This window comes from Pararge aegeria, chromosome 14, assembly GCF_905163445.1.
Source record: "Pararge aegeria chromosome 14, ilParAegt1.1, whole genome shotgun sequence".
Lineage (NCBI taxonomy): Eukaryota > Metazoa > Arthropoda > Insecta > Lepidoptera > Nymphalidae > Pararge > Pararge aegeria.
Genome location: NC_053193.1, coordinates 4,301,935 through 4,329,638, shown reverse-complemented (window position 1 = coordinate 4,329,638; position 27,704 = coordinate 4,301,935). Strand labels below are relative to the sequence as shown.

Here is a 27,704-nt window from a genome sequence, read left to right as displayed (position 1 = left end):
GTTCACTGTCAACGCTTATTTATTATATTATTCTTATATATACTTGTTTTTATGTATTTGTAGTTATTTAGTTGTATTTTTGTTGTCCTAATCCTAAGGTTGCCTGGCAGAGATCGCTACTAAGCGATAAGGCCGCCTTTTGTATTTTACAATTATCTTTGTATATCTATTCTTCTTTTATTTAACTTACGTACTTCGTAGTGCTGTACAAATAAAGAGTTTAAATAAATAAATAAATAAAATAGCTAAACATTAAAAGAACCATGCAATCTAGAGACGGGTATATTGGCTATGATACTTTTAATATTTAATTATTTTACCAGTAAAGTATATTAATTGATACATTAATGGCTGACATTCAACATGTCCCAGGAATTATTCAAGTTGATGACTATGTAACCCACGAAGTCAAAATCGATTCTTTAGAGTTTGAGGAAAATTATAACAGTGTATGTATTTACGACGTGCACGCATAAGTGTGTGAGCGTATGTTTAAGTGTGTGTGTCTGTGTGAAAGTTTGTTGATTTCCGTGTGACATAAATTGTGTCTATTTACTAACAAACATTCACAAGGTCTTCCACAAAACGCGTAATAAGTAGATCGAAGGTATACTTTTGTTTCTTTATTGTTAAAATAGCTTAATTCAGTTTCTAATTTCCAATACTCACCATAAGAACTTGTTTTTTATTTGTTCGAACGCGCTAATCTTTTGAAATTATACGGCGGATTTGTTTTTTTTTCGTAGCTGATAGTCCAATTATTGAGGATTTCTTAAGGCTATTTTACATCTCGCGAAGAGCTTCAGAAACCGATTAAACGAAATGAAAAATAGGACGGGCGATGCTACGCTGTTGGTCGCGGCAGGTAGGTATGACATTTCATTTTTTCATTTTTCGGAAGGACACTTGCCGATAACCACCTGAGGGGTTGCTACGGCGTCACCGGGGTAGTGCGAAAGCTCGCCATGAGAAGAGCCCCAGGGCTCGAAGACATCGGGGGGAAGTGGGAGACGTCGACCCGAGGGTGCCTCCTGCGAGGACTCGGACCTCGGCTCGGTTCGACGTTAATCTGACTGTTGGTGGACTTTTGGACTAATCATTGTTTAGTCCGATCGCCCCCGTGACCGTGGTAAGGATCCACGTCCGGACGACGTCAGAAATCGGGGCCCTCGTCTTCGCCGGCGAAGACGCTGTGTATGTTGCTTGTGTGTGTGTTGTTGGGACACGTTATCGGTAGTTATTTTATCGTCAGGGTCGTCAAGGACATGCTTCGGACGTCGCCGCTTTGGCTCGACGTCGGGGACAGGGGTATAAGTGGATGCCTCGACCACTAGGGGGTTGGGGTGTCGGACTGCATTTTCAAAGTAGGTCTTTAATAATGATTTCATGAGGTATGTAGTGACAGCGAATCAAAGTTTATATTGGAACTTTTGGGGGGCGAGTTCGAATCCCAGCATGCAGCTCTAACTTTTCGAAGTTATGTGCGTTTTAAATAATTAATATATCACTTGCCTCAAAAGAAAAGATCGTGAGGAAAACTGCATGCCTGAGAGTTCTACATAATGTGCTCTAAAGGTATGTGGTATGTGTGTTAACCCCTTCTCATTGTGGGAAGAGACCCGTGCTCTGTTGTGGGCCGGTAATGGGTGGATATGATGATGATAACTAAATAAATAAATATACTACGACAATACACACATCGCCACCTAGCCACAAAGTAAGCGTAGCTTGTGTTAAGGGTACTAAGATGACTGATGAATATCTTTATGAATAATATACATAAATACTTGGAATATACATATAAACACCCAGACACTGACAAGCATTCGTGCTCATCACACAAACATTTTCCAGTTGTGGGAATCGAACTAACGGCCCTGGGCTCAGAAAGTAGGGTTGCTGCAAACTGCGCCAATCGGCCATCGAAATAAATAAATAAATATACTACGAGAATACACACATCGCCACCTAGCCCCAAAGTAAGCGTAGCTTGTGTTATGGGTGCTAGGGGGTATACTAAGATGACTGATGAATATCTTTATGAATAATATACATAAATACTTAGAATATACATATATAGACAACGATGATGAACTTACGCATTGCCTTATTTTTAGGGAACACGGGCTTAAATTGTTCAAGACCTCAAACGCGCTACAGCGCAGCGTAGAGAGTGACTAGCCTCTAATCTAGGGGTCCGTGCCCAACAGTGGGAGTTTAATAAATTGAGGATGATGATGATGATTAAACACAAAGGCATATTCTCATTCATATCACTCCAGTAAGAGATTATAGGTGTTGTTTACTAAAAAAGACATACTAAAATACCAGAATCAACACTTCTGTAGATAAGATTGTAGACTGTATGCAACAAAAAACACAAAACTTTACAATCGAGACAAATTGTCTAGGATTTAGACAGATAAGTGGCAACGTCAACTTTATCGAGAGAAAACACTTTTCGTACCAAAACAAATATTACAATAATTGTAAAAAAAGTGTACCCAACACTTTGTTGTAGAGTTATCGTAATAACTGTGACTATAATTAGATTATTTTAATTAAACCCGTGTCTAGATTGCAAGGTTTTTTTTAATTTTTAGCTTTTTTTTTATTTATTTAAACTCTTTATTGTAAATTTTAATTTATTCTTTTTTTCTTCTTTATTAAACATGGTCGTTAACTATGGGCCTCATAAGAAGGCTTAGAGTCACTCAGCGGGCGATGGAGAGAGCTATGCTCGGAGTATCTCTACGCGATCGAATCAGAAATGTGGAGATTCGTAGAAGAACCAAAGTTACCGACATAGCTCAACGAGTCGCGAAGCTTAAGTGGCAATGGGCCGGGCACATAGTTCGGAGAAAGGATGGACGTTGGGGTCCCAAGGTGCTGGAATGGCAGCCCCGTACTGGTAAGCGCAGCGTTGGTCGACCCCCAACGAGGTGGACAGACGACATTAAGCGCGTCGCAGGTAGCCGTTGGATCCAAGCGGCTCAGAATCGTGGAACTTGGAACTCCCTACAAAAGACCTATGTCCAGCAGTGGACGTCTATCGGTTGATGTGATGATGATGATGATGAAATAACTACAAATAAATAAAAAAAATTGCATATATAAGAATAATATAATAAATAAGCGTTTTATAAATATAACCTAAAATAAACTATTTAAATCTAAATAAAATCTAAAACGTCTTCGAAACCACCGCAGTCCCTAAAATTGCCCCTTTGGATGGCCAAACTAATTCGTTGGCCAAGGTAACTACCCGCTCTAGGATCACCGGTAGATTCGATAATTCTTTGAAAAGAGCTCGTGCCTGCCTCCCGACCTGACGGTCCCAAAGTCTCTAAATAGGCTGTTGTTTTCCGGTAATAACCGATTTGGTGGAAATGAAGTTGCACGGGTCAGCTAGAGTGTTCCAAACGCGCCCTGTTTGGCTAGCATGCGTCGGAATTTCATGGGTAGACATAATTTTTTCGCGATGCACATGCTAGCCCTACTAGGTTGTGTTTATGTTATCGGCATCTCACATTGTCACGTCATCTGCTTGGTCCTAGCGTATGTAAGTACATACAAGTTATACCCTGTATACCCTGTATATATTACGCCAAACAATGTTTATCATCTGTCATGGATTGAGACCAAATTCTACAAACGTTCGAATACATGGCAAAGTGTAGTGTTTACAATTGACTACTGCAGTACATACACTCCTGTTGCAGTAATTCGATACTGCGGCGCTGATTTTCGGGCACTATCCGTAAATTAAAGTGGATTGAATTGCCCTGGTAGAGTATAGATTACTTTTTTTCTTTCTTTTTTCACCGACTTCTTTCAGGAAGGAGGAGATTTTCAATTTGAGTTCAACTACAAACTGCAATATATTATACCCACATTTTCCATCAAAATATTTACATATTGGATAGAAGCAGGCGTTACTTTGCGGAAATCCATGATATGTTATGAAAATTAAGCTTAATTTGCTATACTCCGCGAAAAGCAGGAGAACCACGTGCGTAGAGGGTACATTGCCGAAGATCTGTTTGCTGTGGAGTATAAGGATTGAAGAAATTATAAGTTATACCATACCGACTCTCCTGCTTTTCGCGGAGTGTAGCAAAATAAGCTTGATTTTCATAATACAAAATATTTACGTTTTTAAACATGTAAGTATAGGGTGCTAAAATTATTTAGGTTTTATTTCAAGTGAAGTCAAGTCAAATATCTCTTTTTTTAAGATATTTTAAGTGTATATGTGAGTGTCTATAAGTGTGTGAGTGTGTTTTGTTTTGTATCTTTAGGTCATTCTAGAAAGATCTTTTCCTAAAGATTTCATAGCAATATGTTACGTTAGAATCAAGAGCGAAAAGAAATGTTTGCAAGCGCACTGCAGCACTTACCATCAGCCATGATTGCAGTTAAATTCTTGTCTAAGTAAACATTTAACTACAATTTTAGTATTAAACGTGTCCGTAAAAATCTGATTGTTAAAACCATAGTTTTATGTTCTTGAAAAGTATTTTATCTTTTTACTGCAGCTTTTAGCACAATCTTTAGGCAGAATTTTTATAAATGCAGTTTTAATACTTTAAGTAGTTTGGATGGATTTCTTAAATTATTATTGAAAGTTAGTTTACCTGGCTTTCAATTCTTTTCTAATATATTGATTGCTATAACGAAAAAGTGTAAAATCTTGCCTAGTAATTCAACTAAACTATCTTAAATCCACGACGTCCCCTAAGTTTAACGTGCCTGTGTGTGTTGTATATGTGTATTTCTGTGGCATCGTAGCTCCCCAACGGATGCACCGATTTTAATTTAGTTTTTTTGTTTGAAAGGTTAATTAGTCGGGAGTGCTTTTCTTTTATCAAACATAGCTATGTTTGATATAAATCTGTGAGATGGCAGCCGCTCAAAATGTCGGATTATATATATTTTTTAAACTCCCTCAATATGGGTATCAAATGAAATAGCTTGATTAATAGAGTACTAATACTACTATACACAACATCTTCAAATTCAAGATGGCCGCGACCACACAATCGCGAATTTCATATATCTTCATAACTCTCTTAATATGGCTATCAAATAAAAGGTATTATTAGAATAATGTACACTATATTGAAAGTCGGAGGTTTTTAAATTTTTTATTTTAATGTTATCTAAAGAAAATAATGACTACTATAAACACTGATAAACATAAAGGTTTGTGAAAATACGCACTGGTTACAAGATTTTCCTACAAAGCATATCTGATAGTACTCTTACTGTTTTAAGGTAGGTTAATTATTAAACTTGCAGTTAAGGGCCCGCCTTACGGAATTCACGTTGCTTTTAGTAACTATCATTCTCAGCAGTAATAACAGATACTCCGATATTGGTTGGTGGCTTTAACGATTATTATCACATTAGCTGACCCGCGCAATTTCGTCTGTATCAAATCGGTTACTATCCGTTTTAATATCTTAAAAAAAATTCTACCCATTTCCCGGAGAAAACTTACAGTTTATCGGGTTAAAAAGTATCCTATATGTTGACCCCGAATATCAGCTACCAATGTACCAAATTTTATTTTAATCCGTTCAATAGTTTTCACGGGATGCCCGGAAAGACAGTCAGACAGACAAAAATTCAATAAAAATCTGTTTTGAACTCAGTATCGATTATAAAGCATCCCCCGGTCAAAATTTTCAAAATATATTAAATTTACAGAAATCTTCCAGGTACAGTTTCATTATAAGTATAGATAGGGAATAGTAGCAGAAGGGGCCGAATTCAATCATGCACGCACCTGTAACTTTTCGGAGTTATGTACATTTTAAGCAATTAAATATCACCCGCTATAAAGGTGAACGAAAACATCGTTAGAAAACCTGCACGCCTGAGAGTTCTCCATAATGTACTCAAAAGGTTGCGAAGTCCACGGAACTGAACACCTGGCCTTCTATCGTCCTGCATCCTTCTAATTCTAAGAGGAGACACGTGTCCTGTAGTAGGCCGGTAAGGAACTGAGGCTGACGGTTTAAATGCTCTCTGAGGCACGGAGTTAGATAACACCAACTTTTAAGGGCATCCCCGTGCCGGTAAATGCAGCGTCGATTGTAGCCAAACGAGATGGGATGTTAACATCACACGAGTCACTGGGAGCTGAAAACCAGCGGCCCAGAACAGTGAATTTCGGAACTTCCTAAAAATTACCTTAGTCTAGCAGACTAGGTCGTTAATCGGTTGAGACAAGAGCATGCGACGTAAGTGGAAAAAACTTCCACAATATATTTGGTTTCAAAGACAGCGCCTTAAGGCTTCCTACATTATACATATGCATACTTAGCAACTTTCGCACGTTTTAGTTATGCGATGATGACATAGATGCTTAGATAGCAGATGCAACTCAGCCTCCCAAACCGTGCGAACGCCTCAGTCACAACAATGCTACTGGAATGGAGTGACTTCCTCGCGCGCGGTCAGTTCCATTTTCAAATTAAAATTGTCTATGAGCGATAATGTATTTCGAGTGCCTGTGATTTTCGTTGTAAGTGTCAATGCTATCGGCATAAAAGTGATTTGATAACGGGCGTTCAGTTCCATTTTCGAATTTTAAATTGTCTACGAGTGATAATGTAGTTCAAGTACTTGTGTTGTAAGTGTCATTGCTATCGTAAATATGTGATTTGATTAGTTACATCCAGTTCCATTTCCAAATTTAAAACTATTATCAATAGGTACTGTTCGATTTTTAAAATTAAGATTGTCTATGGTTAACGAAATTAAATAGTGTTGTGTTACTGTGATGAGGCTGGAGTGGACTCATTGTAATAGCGGCATTTCAAATGGCAAATTCAGTAAGTAGCAAAATGGTTCAAACCCAAAATTCATATGTTTTAATTAAGTCTAGCATATAGGCACTTTGAAACATCAAGACTGTCTGTTTGTAGTGACTATATGACTGTTTTGGTAGGCAGTTAGATTCCAATAGAACTAGAACTAGGCGGCAAAACGCTCAACAGATGTTATTTTCTATCAAAAAAGTTTGAAAAATTAATAAACAATTGGTTGTAGATGAGAGAGGAACCGATTGTTAAGGCGCAGACTTTCTTATCAAAGTGACAAGATAGTCTTGAAGAATTCATATAAAGTAGGTATACTTTTTATCATGAAGAGCTACATTTCATTGAATGAAAATATCGTGAACAAACCTCCATTAAGTGTTCAAAAGCGTTGTGGAGTTTACCGATGCACAATCGGCCAGCGTGGTGGAATTATTGCATTCAAACGAAAAAAAAACTCAGCTTTTTTATAAATACGAATAGATTAGGGAAACAGGCACACTGTACATCCGAATAGTACACGTAAGTGAAGACGCGGGCAAAACTGGTAAGATAATGATTTGAAAAACCGGTAAAGTCAGACCACAAACAGTGCCGGGTTCCGTAGTTCAAACATTTTCAAATACAGTAATATAAACAAAATCAAAAATTATGAAACTTGAGAAATATTAGAAACTAAAAACTAAAATAAAATTAAAATTCATCCCAGGGTTTTGTAAAAACCCGTATTAAACGCGGATGAAGAATGGGGGCAACAGGTGTAAATGTAATGCCGCTTTAAGCAGTGAGCTTACAAAATATTTAATCAATGGCTTCAAGCAAAGATAGTAAGACCCCAGAATACTGAATTGAAATAGAGTTTAACACACCCACAATAAAAGCAATACATCCCGGAGTAACCAATAGGGAGAGTGCCATAAATAAAAATTCTTTGAAGCTTTTTTTTTAACATTTTATTCTTTGGATCTATTAATATGCATACCATCGGCAAATTACAGCTGTCTAATACTCTGAGTTTCTGAGAGCGGCCAGCTGTTCGAAAATATTCGGAACTTCGCAACGGAACCCTAAATATCTTCTGATCGTAATAGCTGTCAATTCACTTCCGATTCGTTCGAGTTCATGTCCGATTTTGTATATCCCGTGTCGCGTTCCGCGCAACGGCCTCGCCGAGCTCTACCGACACCATTTCCGCTAAGCCGAGCGAGAACTATACATCACTGTTACTTTCAAACTGTTTTTACTTAGACATGTAATTGAGTAATCGGCCACGCGATGCGCCGATCACGGTATCGCTACTTGAACGATAACTCGATTCGTTGCTTCTAGTGGGACTGCAGTATTTTCGTCGTCTTTACCTGCACTTATTGTTTACTAGCTTCTCCCCGCGACTTCATCTGCGTGGACTTTGTTTGTTTGTAACCAATAGCCTACGAAACGACTGGACCAATTTTAACCATTTTTTTCCAATAGAAAGCGAAATTAACAATAATTGACATAGGCTAAAACTTTTTTTTTAAACCAAAGATCCTCAAGAAATGACAATTATGTAACCCATCATGTAATATCGTCTGCAAAAATCATTAAGAACTTGGCGTCGACTGAGAAAACTATTAATTACTACGTGAAATTATTTACTACTTGATTCAAATTCGCAGTATTACCTATAAAAATCTGCGAGTAAATTTGTCGTAATATTATATTGGACGTAAACCCCTCGCGTCATCATCATATCAAGCAATGGACGTCCACGTCACATAGGTCTTGTAGAGAGTTCCAAATACCACAGACTTGTGCCGCTTGGGTTCAGCGGCGCCCTGCGACTCGCCTGTCGTCCGTCCGTCTTGTACCAACCAACCTACCAACGCCACGGCAAACACCTTGGGAGCCCAACTTCCAACGGTTCTCTGCGCTATGTGCCCCGCACACTGCTACTTTAGCCTCGCGACTCTTAGAGCTACGTTGGTAACACTGTTTCTTCTACTGATCTCTTAATTCCTGATGGTTAAACATTAAGTTAAAGATATAGGAATAAGAAACAATAAGTTAAAGAAAAAAAAAAAGAAATATATACAAAAAAACAGAAACATGAAAATAGTAGAATACGAAATGCGGCCTTATCTTTACTTGCGATCTCTGTAAAACAACCTTAGAGTTACGAGTACGAAAAAAAAGAGGAGATCAAACTGGATGTTTTCCTCAGTGATGCAAAATCTCCTCCCCGGAGATAGTACAAAATGCTTTTACAAAAAATTATGAAAACAATTAATTTAAAGGTATATAGTTTTTAAGACCTTTGCGAACTTCAAACGGAAGTCACCTTCTATGCTTCTGCCAAATAGAATACAATCACTATGTTTGCTTATGCTACGTACATTTTATAAAAGGTACTGAAGTATATATTTTTCAATTAAATACATTGGCGCTAAGTTTTACATAGGGCTTTCATGTCTGTGTTATTTTTTTGATCCATCTTCTCTGACTATTACAAGTAAAATTTGGTTTAAGCAATTAAATATCACCTGGTTAAGTGAAGGAAACCTGCATGCCTGATGATCAACAATCCGCACTTGGCCAGCGTGGTGTACTACGGCCTCTTAAATTATCTTTCGTATTGGTATCCTCTTTGTACATTGGAGACTTCATGCTAATTTGAATCCGTTCTCGCAACCTTTTTTTTCATTCAGAAAAATAGACTCTCATCTGATTTTCTTAAAGTATTGATCCCTATTGCAATGCATACTTAGCATTAATTATGTCACAGAATTGTGATAAAAAACGTGTTATCGGGTCCTATTTAGTGTTTGTCTATCAATGACCTACTATTCATTATTTATCGATTACTTTATACTTACTTGCTGTAGCGGCACGCAAAGGTATATCAACAGAATGACACGAATGTCGAAACAAACTATGCTCAGAATCATAAGCAGATTAATAATAAGGTACTTATTACCCTTACTACTTTTAAATGTCAAAGTGTGTTTGTTTGTCCTTCACGCCCTAACTCAGTAACCAATCAACTTGATTTTTTGTATAGAGTTAATGAATAGCGCCGAGAGTGACATAGGCTACTTTTTATCCCAGGAAAACAAACGGATCCTACAGGATTTAAAAAACCATAATGCAATGAGACGAAAAACGCGGTAAACGCTTTATAAGGCGATCAAAATACACTCCTCTTCACGCGGGGCACCCGCGTACGAGGCGACTAGGGGAATACACATACATATACTAAATAACACAAAAAGTACGAAATAATAGAACGGGAAGCAGCGTCCTCTATGGTACTCCACCACCACCACCACCATCTACTGCGATCACGATACCATCTACGGCAAACGCGAGCAACAGATATTAGTAACAAATAACACTAGTAAATTATAAAATAATCATCAAAGCCCACCAACGCACATTAGATCAGCGTGGTGGGTCTATGCTCTAAAGCCCTATGCCCAGTAGCACGGACTTTTTCCTCGAAGTAACACCAGCTTCTATCCATTAACTAAAGCTTCAGTAAGAATTTTAAAATAATTAGGATAAAACCAGTGCACACCATTGTTCTTTATTTCCCTGATTATGTAATTAGCGTACAGTTAATTAACGCAACGAAATAACACAAGCGACAATCGTAGGTACGTAATTGCGCTAAAATACTTACCTTAATACCTACCTTACGTCACGTTGCTAAACAAATATTACCCAATTCAAAGCAAAGCATGCGTATGGCAAAACAAAGGAATATTTTCTGCCTTATTATGTTTAAGGGCAAGACACACCGAGTGTTTGCGTGCCGTGTGCGTAGCAACATATACACGGTTTGCCTGAGCACGAGACATTATTCTCCCCGGGAAAGGACAGAATTGTATCTACTCCCACAGTTTGGGAATGGCGCACGGGTGGAGGTAATATCTAAGTAATGTTATTATTTAATATTAACACGTATTACTAAACTTCTCCTATTCCCTGTTGCCGTACTTAGGCAGGTAGACACCTTAATTTTATCCTTTGACAGGGGATATTATTCTCCTGTCTATTCTAGCGGTGCAGTTGTATCTTATGAGACTATATGCAACGCGCTACACCGTTTACGTTACGTGCACAGCGCGTGGCAGAAACCGCAATCACGCAACGCGTACGTCTGAAAACAAAACACCTGCGTACACCTACTGCGTGCGCGTGATACAATGCGTCAACCACGCATATCGCAACTACACAGTCATCCCGTCATACAGTCGTGTGATGAGATGACTGTATGATGATGATGATGTATTCTATCGCCTTTAGACACATTGCTGCGTGTATTTTGATCGTACAAACGCGAACCTTTTATTTTTGCGCAATGTGCCGGTGTAAGTGGTATTTTGAGCGTTTGTTGCATTTAAAATTCTTGCAATATGATTGTACATTTGATGGGTGACACAAAGAATACATAAATACAAATAAGGCGTTCCGTGCGTCTACATGCTGTGTCCAGAGGTGTGACACGGGTAACACGCATTCGTGCTGCACACGCCACGCACATGAACTCTGTGTGTCTTACCCTTAATGAGTAGGCATTTGATATTATGGCTATGCCCTATTTTGTCATATATTATTATCACTATGTAACCTTTATTTAACTTTTATCTAAAATACACCAACTGTTTCCCGCGACTTTGTTCTCTTTTGTCCTTTTCTTTTAATCCCACGGTAACTAAGAATTCACCAATACGAAAATCGAACCTCGCCCAGAACCTCGAACTCGCTCACCACTAGACCAACAAAGCGGTTTTTAAAACATACAAGGCGCAAAAATACACACACGCAAACATTTGCCTCTATACTATGAGTGTGAAGTCAGAAGTGTGATTAAGAAAATGATCGCTCAAGAAAATTGCATTACTCTTGTTATCAATCCACCGGCCCCGAATGGCCGGTTTAACATAATACAAATTTGCCGTTAACGATCCATGACCAATTACAAATAACAACCATTTACGAACTGCTTACACAATCTTACAACAAATTGTGCCATACACATTTGAATAAACTCTTTGGCTTACATAGCACCTAAGCATAAAATGGCGGATAAATCTAACAGCTGTCAATACTGTTGCGCCAGTGATCCTAATAATGAATGCTAGATAAGTGTATGGTGGGTTGCCAAATAAGGCTGTTGAATCGACAATTCGAGGCTTTCATACAACCTTCGGCCATTCAATTTGAAAATTAATACTCATACGTTTTAATAAGGCCAGGCGAGTCTTGAGCACGGTTCTGTAGCTTTTGTCTGGGAGTATATGACTAAGGAAATAATTAAACTGTAATGTATGTTCGTTACGTCACAGTTTTTGAAGTAATACTTCTTTACGCGCGACTAGGGTAAGGGTGGTAACTCATATTTTTTTCTGACGAAAGTAACGCTTACGTCGGACGTCTGTGTAGTTTCCGCTATTTAAAAACAATAATTTGGATTTGTCGTAAGTATATGTTATATACTCCACGCTTATTGACTTATACGCCAGCTAGTGGAAAACATCATAAACAATTAGGATTATTTATTTCCAATATTTTCAAACGGATCGATTGTGAATAGCAGTGAATAAAAATTCAACAGTTTTAAAATAAATATTTTATATTGCAAAGTTTTTTGAAAATATCTTAATATACTATTAAGAGATCAATCAATTTTTCTGACGATTGCGAAATTCTATAATATTCAATGACAAGTTTATATTGACATATATTATGATGACCTAACTTTCAATTTTCTACTCTCAATTATTCTATTTAACAAATGAAAATATTTATATAATGTGATATTAACGAATTTGTACAAAATGCAATAGTGAATATTAAATGAAATGGCGGAGTCCCAGGAACATTTTACTCTTTCATCAATAAATAATAATTTATTTATTTATTTATTTATTTATATTCTTATTCTAACACTATCATTACAGAATACTTAAACCTAATGCGATAGTGTAGTTTTTTTTTTTTTTTACATAATCTTAACATTATAATATTTAATTACCTATTCGGGTAACAAATAACCCATATTGCGATCCTCGTGAATTCACTCAGAGCGCAACAATACAAATCACATTGCTCTGATATGACATAATAAAAGTTTTACAAAGGTTACACGCACACACCTTTTTTTTTTACCATGAAACGGAAGCTTAATTTGCTCAACTCCGCGAAAAGCATAAATACATCCACCTCCACACCAAACAGATCTTCGGCAATGTACTCTGAAGTCTCAACTCTAGAGGTACGTTTCGCTCCGCTATCAGAGCCACAGAATTAAGACCATGCAGAATTTCGTACTCGTACCGGCTAAAACAACCACACAACCGCGACCCAGCCCTAGAAAGGCAACCTAACCTAACCTAGTAAACTCGCTCAAATTTTACCTTGAGACTTCGTTTTGTACTTATTTTACTTACACAACGTCCGAAGTGTTTTGCTTCCTCGTTTCTAATACGCATCGCAAAGATCGCGCAGCTTCCTTTTTTCCCTCCACCTAAAAAAATAAAAAAGGCTTTTCGCAATTACCATCTCTTTATACAAACTTTTCATAAGCACCTGAAATGTTTGTATGAAGAGAAATGTAATACATATTGGAAAAACCGACTTGCAGGTTTCTTTTTAGATTCAATAAATAGTGAGAACTCGATATATCGTCACATAAAAATTTCACTACCTAACATTGATTTAGAAAATTAATTCTAATCAGCATTTTAAGAATAACTTAATTACATAATATATGTTGGTTACATAACAATGTTATTACCACTAGAGATAAAACTAATAACAGCAGCTTTCGTCTAGTGGTTGTATGTTTAACTTTGAATCGAGCGGTCCAGGATTCGAGGTCAGGCCTAAACTTGTAGGAAAAGTACCAACCCAGAGTTAACAAGTTGGCTGTGTCAACCTCCGTGCCACGGAGAGCACGTTGAGCTTTCAGTTCTAGGTATTATTACTAACTTGTGATGATAAATGTTAAAGCTCACCAACCTGCATTGGAGCATCATGGTTGGTCTCTCTCTCTCTCTCTCTCTATCTCTCTCTCCTATGCTAGAGGAGGATTGTGCCCACATTGGTAGTCAAAATAAAATGATAATTATAGAAGTCGTGTTAGCGAACCCAAACCAGAAAATGCAGTCGTTGGTAGACCCCAACCGTAAATATGTGGAAAGCATCATTTGTCCACATATTTGGGTACAGATGATGGTGTCTTACACTCACAGACAGACTCACGCTTGACGCAAGCGGCAAAGATAGCGGTATATGAACTCCCATCAAAATACTAGCTGTGCAACGTCCATCAGTTGATATGATGATACAAATTGATGTTATTTGTTGTTTTAGAGTTTTTTTTGTTATTCCACTACAGGCTCACCTGGTGGTCACTGATGATGCAGTCTAAGATGGTAGTGGGCTAACCTGTCGAGGACTAAAGTAGTCATACCTCCTAATCGGTTTCTACACGACATCGCACCGGAACACTTAATCGCTTAGCGGCACGTCCTTGTCGGTAGGGTGGTAACTAGCCACGGCCAAAGCCTCCCACTAGACCATAAAAGTGTCTGTATATCATATCATATATGTCTATTTCGCGTAAAAACTACAATTACAACTAGGTACCACTATACAATTACAAATTACAATTAAGGGTTTAATATACTATACCCCTAAAAGGTTAGCCTGTTGCCAACTAAGACTGCGTCCTAACCTACCATCAGGAGATATTGCGGTCAAGGGCTAACTTGGTTAGTGGAATTAAAAAAGAAAAAATGGTAATGAGAGTTCATAATCGCTGCACGCGCGTGTATAAAATTTGAACGCCAAATCCCTAATAATATTATAAATGTGAATGTAAGTTTGTTTGTTATTCACGCGAAAACTACTGAACTGGTCATCATTAAACTTTGGAAACATATTCTTGGAGGTAAGAAGTAATATAGGATACTTTTTATCCCGAAAAAGAAGCTGATTTCCTTTGGGAGAGGTGATGAAAAAGTTTGACGATTTTACACAAGGACTATATAAAAAATTTTAGAAATGTTCTTCGTTAACCTTTAGCATATAAATCAACTAACAATGCGATGCGATAGGAGGAGCTGAGACAGTTCTTTTCTGATATTGTTTATGCGAATAGATTTTTTTTGTTTTATAAGAAAACACAATTTAGAAATTTCAGTACAACTATACCTAATTTTAATGTCCATGTGTCTCAAGATACAAAAACAAACGCGGACGATGTCGCGGGAAACAGCTAGTTATAAATAATAATAATAAATATACTACGACAATACACACGTCGCCACCTAGCCCCAAAGTAAGCGTAGCTTGTGTTATGGGTACGAAGATGACCGATGATTATTTTTATGAATAATATACTTAAATGCTTAGAATATACATAAAACACACAGACACTGAAAAACATGGATGCTCATCTCACAAACATTTTCCAGTAGTGGGAATCGAACCCACGGCCTTGGGCTCAGAAAGCAGGGTCGCTGCAAACTGCGCCAATCGACCGTCAAATTTTATACATACACGTGCAGCGATAATGATTTGTATGAACTGTGTATGAACGATCATCAATCATCAAATTCTATAACGCTGCTACAGTCGCCGACACATAATTTAGCCTATTGTGCGTTATTTATTGTATATTGACAACTAAATATTTGAATAATATGTCGATGAATTATTTATCACTAATAGTTTCCTGTGACTTATCGTTGTACGATTTGTAATAGGTAAAATGTTCACATCCCCCGGTTTACTCAGCTTTCTGAAACGTCAGCTTAGTCTGTTTGCAGCGACTCCACCATCTGAAGACAGATAGATGCTACTGCGAAGAAAATAACCAGAAACTCAGCAGTTGCTCTTTTTCCATTGCGGATTATTTCTTTAACGTAAATTATTTAGTGGTACCTACCCATAAAATGTATTTTTTACATATTATGGGTAGGTACCAGAACATCTTTTGATGTGTCAGATATACTGTTTTCGCTTGCCGTCTTAAGGCAAATCGTTATATTAACAGATTTACAACATCTGTAAATTTTTAACTGTATACTTATTATGGTTCATAAGATACAGCCTGGTGACAAACGGACAGACAGGCAGATAGACGGACAACGGAGTCTTATTAATATAGTTCAGTTCTACCTTTTAGGTACGGAACCCCTTATAATAAAAAAACATCATTAAAACTTTATCACCATACAATAATTTGACCTCATACTGGCGTCACAGTCGGGTGGTTTCGCTAAACATTGGCCCATGTTAACTCCAGCAGAACTAAACGTGGGTATCGTTTAGTTCTGTCGTATCCAGGTCAAGAACAACAACTTATAGGCATTATGTAAAATAACGTGCAATGCAAAAAGGGGCCGTCCACCTTATTAATCAAAATTACTATTGTAACAAGACGATCTATCACTTCTCCCCTTCCCACTCACCCCCTTAGATTGTTGGTAGCCCCGATTGATGCTCGAGATCGACAAACGCAAAGTACAAGAGTGAACAGGCTTTTTCTAGGTAACCTCAACCCCATCATTGCTTTCGTGGCTTGCTTTGATAAAAAAAGCAAGTCCGAAGGTATACCTACGCGAATCGCGTATCCTAATGCTCCGTAAGTGTAGCAAGGATAACAAGTCGCGAAGCCCTCTCCTTTAGTTTTAAGATTGGAGTTATTTTAGTTCGCTTCGTTATTTTTTTGTAGGCAATGTGTCCAGGGCCTTGTTGGCAAGTCCGATTACGAATCCTTGAGGTCAATTATTCTGGTCAATAATGCGTGTCATAAATGAGATTGAGTTTATCATTTGTCTTTCCCTGGACCCAAACTATTTGGAGTTATGTCGTGTGGATTTATCTTATCAAATTTATTTCGGGTCAGTTGTTCTAATAAAAGGTGTAACAGTATCGGACGTAATTCCGTACCTACGCCGTGACCCATCAAAAATCTCATGCATAAATTATTATATGTTGGGTTAAATTAATAATGTACCTACGCAAAACGTTTTACGTGACAAAGAGCTTTTTTTTAACCCAAAATCGATTTCGTTGTTTCATATTTATACAACGTGTAAATGATTACCGAAATATTACATCGCAGGCGTAAGAAGTTATACTTATTTGGCGTAACAAGATAAAAGTCTTTTCAAAAATTTTATATTTCGCCTTATTCTACGTTTACAGTAAAAATAACACTAACAATAGAAAAGAGGTATTGTTTGAATTATTGAAAATCAACTGTCAAACTCTTTTTTAGAAAAACTAAAATGTTGACTATAGCTCACATGATGGGGTTTTGTGGCGGTGTGCGCGAAATTTACTCTCACCATTTTTCCCTAACGCGCCAAAAGAAGTATAACTTCAAAAACATAAAATTCTAATATCAGTTTGAAACATAACCCGGCCACGTCTCGGCATCAGCTAGGAAATATACAATTTAAACTCATAATCCCGTTTTAAAAAATATGTGGCCTTTCCTAAATCATTCAGTCATACATTCACTAATTCATTCAGTCAAGCCATTACTGACAAGACTATTCAAAGCAATTCGGCCGTGTAATTTATTCGATGCCACTATCTGTTAAATCTGAGTTAATAGCCTTTATAGCTACTTGAAGTTTGGAGTTCAATTTATTGGAGTGCCCTTTGCTTCGCTGATAACGGTACTGTTGGATGAGTATTTAAGTACCTACAGAATAAAGACGAGTAGTTTTTAGTTGGATTGTAAAATTGAATGACCAACTTTCAAGGATCTAGATGTTTATAGACCCTATTTTATTATGTAAATTGAGACCGGGGTGTTTCTTTCTTTTATTGGTCTGCGTTTCATAACAAACTTTTGGCTGGAAATACGTACAAAACTTAACGATACCGCAAATACATACACACGAAGTATTAATGTCTATAATCTGAATACCGATAATAATATTGTCTGCGAGGCGTATTGACGTATTGATGAAAAATTTGCGATGTGACACCTGTCAATTTGTATTTGTCTCCACTTGATTGTCGTCATTTTGGTGCTATAAGTGTCCAGGGAACTAAAATTTGAATGAATAAGAACACTACATTTTTAGTTCCAGAGACACTTATATGTTACATTTGGCGCTTCCAATGAGGACAAAATTTAAGTTCTTATTTGTATAGGAAAATCCCGTGCAGTGTGCTAACAATGAGGCCCGGGGGTTGTACGATAACTCATTAGATTTATTATTTTTAATAATAATAATTAATTAATGGACAAAGCAGATGGCCCACCTAAAGGGCTAAGATAGGTGCCGTGTAAAAGCTTTTTATTGTTTCCATTTATTTTGTACTTTCCTTCTTTTTACCTACTTTCTTTATGTTCTTATTATTGTTTATTTTTGGTTTGTTTATTTATTTACGCCCTTCCCCCTCTAGAGCTCCAGTACGGCGCGCTTTTGGACGGGTGCGGTGGGGAGCTGCCTTCGCTCAGTGCGTGCGCCCCCCTCCCGCCGCACCTCGACAAGGCGACACGCCGCCAGCAAAAAGATGCGCGCGCGCAGCAGGACAAAATCGCACAAGTTAACATACATTTACAGGGTATTTTTTGTTTCTTTTTGTTTTATTTTATTTGTTATAATTTATTGTTATGAGGCATTAGTTGTTCAAAATATTTTTTTTTTTATTTTATTAATTAATTTGTTTTTTTTATTATTTTAAATATCTTTACGGCATTAATATTTTCAATTTCAAAAAGATACAATCAAGAGTCAAGGAGTCAAGTTCAACAAAAATAGTTATATGGAACTAAATACGTATATTAAAGTCTTAGACTTTATTGTACCGCGTACGCTAGTAGAGTTGCATAGCTCCGGGGACAACATCTCTAAATTCAGAGTATAGTATCTAGTACACATATGTAATTATGATACGAGTCAGTGACATAGACACGGTGATTTGATTGAGCAAAAATTCATATCTGGACAAAGCTTTAATCCCTCGTTCTTAGGTTATTGATATAGTTAATGTCTGTCATCTCTCATTGGACAGGATAGGCATTAACGAGAGACTAAGCTCTATAGAACTGTGTCTTCTATGTAGCAGGAGGCCTGTGTGCAAAGTTAAGACGGAAATAGGCTAAGGATGATGATGGAAATGATTTTGTTGCAGCACTCTTCGCGGCGGTTGAACATGGCTATGTCGATAAGGCAAGAAACATCTTGGACTCTACCGATGTCGATGTCAACAGGTAGGATACCTAGAACATTATTATTACCCCATAATACCCACTATGAGGCTTATAGTTACAGACCTTTTGGCCCATTTTAAAGCCATCACTGGCAACACGCACCGTTTGAAGACATTTTTCTCTAACCATTAGTCGTTGGGGTTCCTAGATGCCGGAGTGGCGACCCCGCACTGAAAAGCGAATTGTCGCAGGGATTCACTGGATTCAAGCAGAACTCTGCGCTGGGTGAAGTATCTCTAGAGACTGACAAAGGTGCTGGGATCATAACCCCAACTCTACGACTTAACTGATTGTCAGATTCCCCGGTTCCATCGTCCGGAGGACTTTCTCTGACGACGTTAGAACCCTCGTCCCTCAATGCTCCGAGATATGTACCCAACCTAACCACGTTACACTGACCGCAGTTATATACACTTTACTGGTTGTCTCCACACAAATATCATCTTAAATTTATTCCCCTTTTGAAGTGCCACATGTAAAATACGAGGGTCTCTGGAACTAATTGTGTTAAAGATATTCTAGTTTTAGTTACTCAGACACTCGTATCGCAGCTACAAACTCACAGCGCCAAAATGGTGTCAATCAATAACAGAGTGACAACAGCTTGTCCAGTCGTAATAATACACTAAATGGCTAGGAGATAGACTCAAAGAAAAAAACTGGGGTAGTGTACACGCTTATCACCCGAGGAAAGAGGTTCAGCCGCGAAGCACATACTTCCGCTCGCCCAAGGCCATCTGAATAAGACCATAACAAATTGTCAGCAGCCTTTCCAGTGGGAACAATAGAAATCAGTATCTATAGCTTTGCTACCGTTCGGCTATATCGGTACTTCGCTCTTCTTTGGATCTTGTACCTAACTGAGTAATGCAGGTATTTCATTACTCAGTTAGGTCTTATTTGTCTTCAATTCCAGCCTCAACCCAGATGGTTTATCACCGTTGGACGTCGCGGTGTTGGCTGGAAATCGACAGCTCGCCAGGATGCTTATGGAGTTCGGAGCCAAGGAAGGGACACAATGTAAGTCTCATTTTTTGCTTTAAGAAACTAATATTGCTGTGCGAATTGAAACTGCCTTGTTGGTTTATTGGTTAGCGTGTTCGACGACGGATCACGAGGTCCTGATTCAATTCACGGGTCGGGCCAGAAATTCTTAGGAAATGAGTTTTTATATAGTAAGAGATGCCGCCATTAGCCTATTGGTCCGAGCTTTGGCTTCCCTTTCGGAATAACTTTGCGTGTTTTTCATTTAAGCAATTAAAATATCACTTGTCGTGACGTCACTCCAATCGTTGCCTGATACAACCTGATACGTTCGGCGTCACATGAGGCGGCCTTCAGGCCGATGATCCTTTCGCTTCTTCGAGCCCTAGGGTTCCAACTCACCCTGACAGAGCCACATCCCGATGCTCACCAACAAGCCCGCGTTACGCTGTTAAAATCATTAGGGTTAATTGGCTACACACAATACAATAAGAAAAGAAAGAAAACTATCAAACAAGGTATTTTATGACCGAACAATAGACCCTGATTTTCACTGTAATTACGAGGAAATAACGTGAGTGAATTTCTGTTTAATTAAATTTTTAAGTGAATTTAAACCATTTTGTAATTGTTTTGTTTCGCATTTTTACAGTAAATAATTATTTTCAATTGTGATAATGTTGTATCATTAATTGCATTCTTTATATATTATTGGTGCTTTATATAAATTCCATATAGTTTATTTCTCTTTTGCTTTCAGATACTGCTTTAACTATAAGCACTTATATTAGTCAGACCTTAACCAAGCATAAACATTGCGTCTAAGCCATACACAAACAAACTTGAAGCGATAAATATATTTAGCTACCTAGTTGAATCAGTTAGAGTGTAGAGTGTAGTACTTAGTTGTCCATGAACAAGTTTAGAGATAAATACATAAGTATTATCTGTTTATGGCTGTGTCGAAAACCTTGTGGATTAAAACTTTGCATTTATGGCTCCCACGGATTTAATCTTGTTATTGACGGTACTAGTACTTATCGTCACAGAATTAAGAACATACAGAATCCGTGTACACGGCTAATATTGAAGCACTCCACTTTAGTATCGTTTCTCGAACTGACGGTTAGTCACTTTATTCCATTTAGCAGTTGGCAGTAATTATTATACCTCGAATGCGCTAAATGTTTACCATAAAATGGGGAAAAGGGAAAAGTTTGTGAGCTAGCAACATTCCGCGGGTGTGAAGTGAGACGGGCGCGGGGAGTGTTCACGTTTTTTGGACACAATGCACTGCATGCAATAATGGCAGAATGAGTGAAGCTACTCATCATCATCATCAAAGCTCTACAGCCCTGGGTGGGCCTTGGCTTCGTCAAGCATATTACTAAATATTGGATAGAAGAACCGTACTTTGCGGAAATCCATAGCCATCCATCCAAGCTTAATTTGCTATGCTCCGCGAACAGAGTATATAGTCTGTTCGCGGAGTATGGCAAATTAAGCTTAATTTTCATAACAAGCATATTACTCCAGAGGCGGTCAGAAGTTGCTTCTTTCCAGCTCCGAACTCCCAGATACCCCATATCCTTCTCAACTCCATCACTACCCCTAGGTCGTCCTCGGCCTCTATGCCCCTCCAAAATGCCCTCCATCAACCTCTTTGGGCTGTCATGCCTTCCATGCGTTGCACATGCCATCAGTGTAGGTACTGTATGTTTTAAATTATGGGTTTATGTTAATCCAAACTAACCGTAAACTGACGCGAGCATAATTTGAAAATTGACTGTGAACTTCATCTGCATTGTCATCGTATCAACCAAATACAAGCCCACTACAGGTCACGGGCAGTACCTCATTAAGCAAGGGGCCCGTAGCAAATTTTTTAAAAGAGCCCTTGATCTGCTATGGGTTCTTAAGTACAAAGTGGTAAAAATACGATACAATATTCCACTAGTATAATCGTATCTTAAATACAATACGTATTTGCTGTCTATAGGTTACAATTTTCTGGGTAATTAATAGTTTAGTAAATTACTATAGGTGATGTCTGTGTGCGTGTGCGTTTGTGTGTCCGCCTGTCAGTCAGTCAGTCAGTCAGTCAGTCAGTCAGGCAGCTACTCTTGCTACGTGGTTAATCCGGGACTGCGCATGGGTCTCCTCTTAATATAAAAATGGTTTTTATGCCTAGGTCCACTTTGCTGGCCCCGTGCGGATTATTAGATAGTAGCGGGCATTCCATTATATATTGTACTAGCTGTTGCCCGCGACTTCGTCTGCGTTTGATTTTGTTTTTTGATGTGGCATTCAATTTAGTTGTATTTCTAAAGTATTCAGTATCGCTAAGCCTTGAATGAGGGGTTTGCTGCTATTCGCTGAGGAGTTCTGTCCTCTATCACCAACCACATTCATCAGATCCACACAAAGTTTGGGCAAAATTAAACATATATACCTCTATAGTACAAAAATAATTATTTAAATGTGTTATAATTTGTTGGAGTTGTGGTGTAAAATCGTCAAACAATTTCATACCCTCTTCCAAAGGAACGGAGATTATTGTCTGTATAAAAAGTATTTTATATTACTTCTAACACTTTCAAGAATATGTGTACAAAGTTTCATGAGGATCGGTTAAGCAGATTTTGCGTGAAAGCGTAACAAACAAACTGACATTGACATTTATAATATTAGTAGGGATAGTAAGGATTAAAATTAAGCTTATAGAAAAGTCCTATTATAGTATAAAGGACTACGGAATCGATAAAAAAGCTTGGGTGTAAATAATTGCTCTAACCAGGTTGCTCTTCTAATAATTTTAAATGACATTGTGAGATGGTGATAGCAAAAAAAAACACCCGGCTAAGTTTGTTGTGGGCTTCTTCTTAGACCAGGACGCGTTTGGAACCCTCGTAGGTTTAGTTTTAAGTTTACGAATGTGGTTATCGCCATCATCTCACTACCGTGTAATTCTTATGTACGCATCAAAAGTGCCAACTATGGGTCTACTTGAATAAAGATATTTTTGTCTTTGACTTTGACTTATAAATATTATTAAAAACGCTTACAACTTAGAAAGTCACAGGTGCGTGCTGGGATTCAAACTCGACCCCTCGAAAGTGAAATCGGTGTCCTAACCACTGGGCAATGACCGATTTGAACTTAAAATCAAAATTGAAAATTCAACGTTTGTTACTTTTAAACAAATTAATATATCAGACTTTAATTTTACCTGTCTTGCCCTGTACGGCAACAAGTGATATTTGGTGCACATTATATATGGTAATGCGCCTTTTGAAATAAAAAGTTTAATGAATTTCAGTTTAAAAAAGATATGTTAAAAATTATACGGCTTTAATAAAATGTTCTGTAGTCGGTTGTATTATCTTTTAGTTTGTTAACTAATAACTCCTTCATTTATAAATCGATTTGAATAATTAATTACGAATAGAAGAAACTGGTGCCATTGGAATTACACCAAATTCGGTTTAGTATCTTAGTTTCTAAATCAAAATAACTGTAAAAAATACGTCATACACGTAAACGAAATTGCGTTTTATTATTTGTAGTCTGTTTGGTTATTTTTCGTTTCAGTCTCCATTAATTTGGATCTAATTTATTTTTATTAAATTAAAAATATAATTTCATAATCTGATTTATTTATAAACCACCAGTCAAGAAAAACCATCAAGAAAACAAAAGCATTTAGAAAGAAAAAGGATAAAAAAGGTCGCTTTCTAGCGATCACTACCCGAATATTATAGGATGAAGACAAGATGACATTCTTTTAAACTGAAATTTCACTCAGTCAATCCATCTACGAATAATATAAAACCACTATTACAATATTTAAGTTACTATGTAACTCTATAACCTAAACTAACAAAAAAATAACTGAGTGTTTACACGAGTTCAATGCTCACAGACCTGTGACTAATTTGCAATCAGTCATTCCAATATGTAACAAAACTATAAGTAAAAACTAAACTTTGAGGGAATTGGATCGAACTGAAGCCTTAGCACAAGTTTTTGCTCGCTCGCATTCGAGTTGCTTTCGAGTATTACACTCTGCATTGTCAAATATTATGACAATTAAGCTTAATTTGCTATACTCCGCGAAAAGTTTTGAGTGATGTATCATTGTAAAGTCAACATCTCCTGAGGATGCTCAACTTTCGGAGCGAAACATGCATAGAGGGTACATTGCCGAAGATCTGTTTGGTGTGGAGTTTAAGGATTGAAGAAATTATAAATTACACCATACAGGTTCTCCTGCTTTTTGCGGGTTTAGCAAATTATGCTTATTTTTCCTAATTGATCATGGACGTTCTCCAAGTAACGCCTGCTTTTATCCAATCTGTATCGTCAAAGTAAAATGGACAAAACGCCACTCTTTTTAAAGTCGCAAATCTCGTACTTCTGATTTAGGTTTTACAAACGTTCGGCTTAAATTCGATATAAAGAATTATTGGCAAATTTAATCTTTAAATCTATGTGTATTCACTATATCAATTTTAGTCTGAAGTTCAAGTATTTTCCATATTCGAAAACGACTCTTCAATAGCGAGCGAGCAGAACTTGTACTACGGGACTACTGGTACAGAATAAACTAACGGTAAAAGTACCGTCTGCGTCGTCAAAGCAAAAAGATACCTTTTAAATGATTGAGTAGGAAGTATCTTAATACGGGTCTTATTGTAGAAGGGTACTTAGGGGCTCGGATAAGTAATTGGATACTGGGAATTGAATTAAAATAGTGATGTCAGTGCTTAGTACTCGTCAGTACATTCTAACTTGAGAATAGGCTAGCGTACTCCAACCTGGACCTCGTCATTGCTATCTAACAAACATGATTACCGTCAAAATCTGGCCTATCGTTAATTAAAAAAAATCGTTACAGATTCTTTTGCGATATTTTTCTTTACCATTTTTTTTACGCTTAAAAAACTGGTTGTAGAAAGACACGTGACCAGAACGAAGCTCTTACGCATCGTATATATAATCAATAAAGTAAGAATAGTTTCGAAATAAGAATCTATTCTTATTTTAAAATTATTCTTTCTTTTGGGAAACAAGGGTTACAGCAGTTAGTACATTAACCATTATTCCAGCTTCTAGTTTGTGAAATTAATAGAAGAATTATAAATTAGACTTCATATTCATTTCAAAAATAATTCAAACTGAATTCATAGATTTATAAATTATTGCCTGGTAATGAAAGAAAGACCATGAATGGGCTTTCTCCTATTTCCGATGCTATGTTTATTTAGCAATAAAAAATCTCTATGATGAGATGATACAGCCTTTCGATATGCATTATAAAGCTACAAGGTAATTTTTTTTCGTTTTGCGGTATCGCGTCCAGGTTCAACAACAATTATTTAAAATATTGAATGCAGTTTAAATTATTGTATAAATTAAAATGAATTTTTCTTTTAGTGAAATGTTCCATCTACATTATTTTTCCCCCTACCCCTCTATGCCGCATAGACGTGGGACACCTGTATAATACCTAAAACCCTAGGACAAAAGAAACCGCACTGCGACCATATACCTACTGAGCTATTGTACAGTTTAGGAAAATCCGTTAATTATTCGATGTATAAAAATCATTTGACCCAACAATAAATCTCGTTATTCCAAGATTCCAATCATAACAAATCACGATTGTGCGCAATGATTCTGATCCGATCAATTTTCTGATATAAAAATGACAAGACTCGTCTTAATTCCAGTTATTCCATTTGATACTTATGTTTATTAACACCGTTGCAAAATGATGGATATTGTTAGTTTGACCGTTTTATCTGTCTGTATGCCAACTGCCTCGTTGGTCTAGTGGTTAGAATGTTCACGAGGTCGTGGGTTCTTTCCGTACCGTGTTTCTTTCGTTTGATAATGTCAACGCAAATATACTGCATTAATGATGAGCAGGCAAACACCAGCATGTAGGCTTCACAGCTATCATCATCACCATCATGTCAACCAACCGACGTCCATTGCTGGACATAGGTCTTTTGTAGGGAGTTCCACAATACACGGTCCTGGGCCGCTTGCCTCCAGCGGCTCCTAGCGACTCGCTTGATGTCATCTGTCCACATCGTTGGGGGCTGACCTACGCTGCGTTTACCGGTGCGGGGTCGCCATTCCAGCATCTTAAGACCCCAACGTCCATCGGTTCTCCGAGCCATGTGCCCTGCCCATTGCCACTTCAGCTTCGCGACTCGCCGAGCTATGTCGGTAACTCTAGTTCTCCTATGAATCTCCTCATTTCTGATTTGATCACGTAGATATACTCCTAGCATAGCTCTCTCCATCGCCCGCTGAGTGACTCTGAGCCTTCTTATGAGGGCCATAGATAGCGACCATGTCTCAGTTCCGTAATTCATCACTGGCAACACGCACTGTTCGAAGACTTTAGTCTTCAGGCACTGAGGGATTCTGCTATTTTGCTATGACTGACAGCAATGCTTAAGTCTTAACTTATTATCCGGGTCAATTTTTATAAACTACGGGCTTCTTGATAGAAAATCCTCAATAAGTAAGTATGAAACTTTTCGGCCAACCCACAAATCAATCTGTGGAGGTCATAATCCGTAAACGATCCGTTAGTCGGAAATGGTAATCACAAGACCACCGAGGTATCTATTATGATTAGTTCGAAGATTAAGATTAGCAAAAGCAGGTTATCATGACACGTTGGCAATACAATCATTTTTATCGATACTATCATAGGCTTTCCCCAAATCTTATTTTTAATCTTCAATAGCGATTATGATCTTATCTAGATCCAGCGAGATGTTACTAATCATAGAGCCCACGTTGTTCCGCTAACTAACTAACAAGTAATTTGCTGGCATGTAGGTCTGAATATTAATCCATATATTTTACAACAAAGAAAACGACTATCGTGTTTTATATGCAAATGAATTCAATTGAATTATTAAATATTGCAACAATTGTACAGGTTCAGGAGTTGTGTAATTTTGAAATGACCATGGAAACTACGTTACGTTCAATGGTATAAAGACAAAAATATCGTGATGTATCATCCATCGACAAAGAATAATATAGAGTTGATTCGTTAACATCCTCGTTTTGAGGTAAAAAGAGATATATTTTGATCTAAGTAACATCTTTGTAATACCTCTACCATAAAAAACATCTCACTGTCTAGATTAGATACAATGAACGACTAAAGTTTCTTTTATTTATCAAAATACAAGAAAGGAACTAAGTGCTCGCTGAAAGATAGACCCTGAAATGGAAATATTTGGTAGCTAATTAAAATTTTAAGAATAATATATTAAATGTACAGTTTAAGATAAGTGACATGAGTTTAAAATACCAGGCGCCCATGACTTTAAAAGTCTGTCCCATAAAAATAAACTGCCTTTTTACTGCAGGTCCAAACTAAGATGCCGTGTTTTTTTCAGGCATGTGACATAGTTATTTCACTATAAATTTTCAATTCTAATTTTTTTTTCTAGTCAAAACACCGGAAGCTCTAGGCTCACATCTACGAAGATTGTCGCGGGAAGCAGAGTCTCGATTGCATGAAGTTACTGGATATTTACCTGAAAGAGCGTGTCGAGAAGATGTTTGCAGGTATGCTCTCGAATAAAAAAATATAGTCTGGCTCCGTCAACTTTTGCTGCGCTGCC

The 27,704-nt window shown here is 37.5% G+C and overlaps 1 protein-coding gene across 3 annotated transcripts in view; it reads left to right on the top strand.

The window, feature by feature from the left end:
* The window catches only part of LOC120629624, a 196,258-nt gene that overhangs the window by 153,266 nt on the left and 15,288 nt on the right, over nucleotides 1-27,704 (top strand). For 2 of the 3 annotated variants that reach the window (XM_039898612.1, XM_039898613.1), the window contains 4 exons: nucleotides 18,249-18,410; nucleotides 18,981-19,059; nucleotides 19,976-20,079; nucleotides 27,531-27,648. In XM_039898612.1, coding sequence (XP_039754546.1) covers nucleotides 18,249-18,410; nucleotides 18,981-19,059; nucleotides 19,976-20,079; nucleotides 27,531-27,648 — 463 coding nt within the window. The remainder of the gene's footprint in view (nucleotides 1-18,248; nucleotides 18,411-18,980; nucleotides 19,060-19,975; nucleotides 20,080-27,530; nucleotides 27,649-27,704) is intronic. The other variant, XM_039898614.1, reaches the window with a different exon arrangement.